This window comes from Geospiza fortis, unplaced genomic scaffold (assembly GCF_000277835.1).
Source record: "Geospiza fortis unplaced genomic scaffold, GeoFor_1.0 scaffold40, whole genome shotgun sequence".
Classification (NCBI taxonomy): domain Eukaryota; kingdom Metazoa; phylum Chordata; class Aves; order Passeriformes; family Thraupidae; genus Geospiza; species Geospiza fortis.
This window is the reverse complement of record NW_005054297.1, coordinates 5,036,082-5,038,708: the sequence shown is the minus strand read 5'-3', so window position 1 is coordinate 5,038,708 and position 2,627 is coordinate 5,036,082. Positions and strand designations below refer to the sequence as shown.

Below are 2,627 nucleotides of genomic sequence, written 5' to 3'. Positions count from 1 at the left end.
GTGAGCGCGCAGGCCGGCTGGGCTCACGGACTCTGACCTCTGGCACGCCGCCACCGCCGTGTCCGGCCGAGGTCACGGACCCTGCCCTATGGCACGGCACCACCGCCGTGTCCGGCCGCGCTCACGGACTCTGACCTCTGGCACGGCGCCACCGCCGTGTCCGGCTCGGGAGAGCCGCTGCCGGCACGGCCGAGACCTGATGGAGCCCCAGAATGAAAGGCCGCGTTCGGGAGAAAGAGTTGGGTTGTGCGTTTGCCGAGAAAGGCCCAGCAATCAGTTAAATAAATGTTTAAAAACAGTGAGATACTAGCGCATTGTTGCGTGAGGTAAAAAGCGATACTTGTAAGGTGCCGAAACAGTATATTTCATTGCCTCCAGCATATAAAAATCATTGTCGACGAATTAGCAAATGTTTCAGTTCTTGAGCATCCTCAGTCATGCCATCTACTGTTTCCAACTTAACTTTGATACCGCACTTGATAAACTAATTAGATTTACTGAATTGGCTGTTTTGTTACTGGGCATGTGAAAAAGCCTCTGGACCTATAAAAAATCTTCATGGTTTTGTGAGTTCCTGCTTTGAGAATCTTGTCTGCAATTTGCAAATATGGGGGCAGTTGTTAATTCAGTAAAAAGGACAAGAAAGAGCAGGTTTCTTCTTGCAGGTTTTGACATATTTTGGAAATGGTTTCCTTCCGTATTAGATAATAACTGGAAAGTAATATGTGTAGATAGGAAGATGTATTATATTAAAACTATATTTCCCTTCTGCTCATGTTTTCGGTTCTCTAATATCTGAATATCTTCCCTTTTGTGCAGTTTTTGCTGTTGAGTTCTTGTAGTTGTACATTATGTCTAGAGAATACATCAAATAATCTGTAGTCTTTTAGGGAGTAATTAACATGTATGCCCTGCAGTGGTTTTGTGTGTACCATAGAGAACACTTGAAGGTAAAAGATATCCTGATTGTTTTGATGTCGGGATGTGCTAATGTAATTGTACTTAACACATGGAGAAATAATTATTTAACTTTTCTCTGAATACAGCTTCATAACATTAGATAGTATAAAAGAGAATAATGAAAATACAACCTGCTGCTTAGCATGAGAAAGAAGAGTAACAATAATCAAAATAGTTTTATAAAGATTTGTTCATTTTTCATTTCCAAATTTCATATTTATGTTATTATTATTAAGGGGAAATGTCCTGAAGATGGATGGGATGAAAGCACCATTGAATTGTTTCTTCATGAACTTGCTATAATGGATAGCAATAACTTCCTGGGCAACTGTGGCGTCGGTGAGAGGGAAGGAAGAGTGGCATCAGGTCTTGTTGCCCGAAGGCATTACAGGTACAAATTATTGACTGTTTTGAATTATTCAGGTTTATTATTAATGCTTACATATTTTATTGTAGTTTTGTTTATCTAAGACCTTGACAACATTTGAGAAAAATAATATAATGTGACAATTGAATTGATACAGCTTTCTATATGAAATTTTCATTAATAACTCTATAGAAAGTCTTGAATGAAGCAAAAATGTTTTGTCAGGATTATGTCCTGTACACTGAATTTGTAGAAGCTGAGGTTGATGAGTTGTCTTCTACAAGAGAAGCAGGGATCTTACTGTTTTAAAATAATCTATGCATTACATGCCTTTTATAACAAGGTGCAGCTTTTCATCTGTATATTATTAAAAACGACTGTACATTGTAGTTGCACATTATTGAACGTCGTCAGTGAGCAGCTATTTGTATTTTTTAATATTTGTTAATAGCTTTATAATGTGATTAGTTGATAAGCAGATGAAACCCCAGTCCATCTATAATAGATTTTATGTGAAGTAAGGAGATCTCTAAAGGCAAAAAGAGCTTTTATTAGCTTTATTAGCCCTTCAGACACCCACTTAATGGGTATGTTGGATGCTATAATTTTAAAGGCTCTGCATTAATTTCCTTATGAATGTACTTTTTTGTATGTGTGTGTTGAGTTCTGTGCTGAGTACCTTGCTGTGATGTTTTATCCAGCAGGAGTGAAACAAAGTTGAAGTTCCAGGATGTTTCTCCTTGAAAGATAAACACAAAAACACATTAGAGGCCAGAAATTTAGTTAGCTTTACCATACAGACGTTGAATTACCTAAGTTTGATGGCTTTCATAAGCCCTACAGCACCATGATAAATTCATGTCGAAATCCAGTGATACATCAGTTTGGCTCTTTTAGTTTTGTGTACAGATCTCTAGACTAGGATATGATGATAGGGGAGGATATCTAGGGAAGTTCTGCTTTTGGACAGTGCTGGGCAAAGTGTGCCTGGCTCCTGGCCAGAGGGAGCCTGAGCCGGTGTTCACTATTGTTGCTCCAATGCATCTCTGTCACCTGGCATCTTGCTTCACCTGTGAGTGCCAGCAATAACAAGGTGTCCTCCCCTCCACTTATTTCTGCAATAAGTTTTACAGGTGGTTTTGGGAGTGATGGAGGTAGAGGGAGATGGTTCTCAAGCTGTCTCTCCTTTTAGTTTAATAAAGGGGCAGTCTTAGGGAGGGTTACTTCTTAGGAGGGAGTTCATAAGTGCACAAAATAAAAAGTACTGACATGAGACAGCTATTAAGAGCATAGCAGGAAT

At 39.4% G+C, this 2,627-nt stretch overlaps 1 protein-coding gene across 1 annotated transcript in view; it reads left to right on the top strand.

Annotated features, from left to right (window-relative positions):
- The first annotated feature begins 177 nt into the window (after positions 1-177).
- The window catches only part of SEPSECS (Sep (O-phosphoserine) tRNA:Sec (selenocysteine) tRNA synthase), a 25,298-nt gene continuing 22,848 nt past the window's right edge, over positions 178-2,627 (top strand). The window contains exons 1-2 of the mRNA XM_005415439.2: positions 178-246; positions 1,197-1,351. Coding sequence (XP_005415496.1) covers positions 1,263-1,351 — 89 coding nt within the window. The 5' untranslated portion in view covers positions 178-246; positions 1,197-1,262. The remainder of the gene's footprint in view (positions 247-1,196; positions 1,352-2,627) is intronic.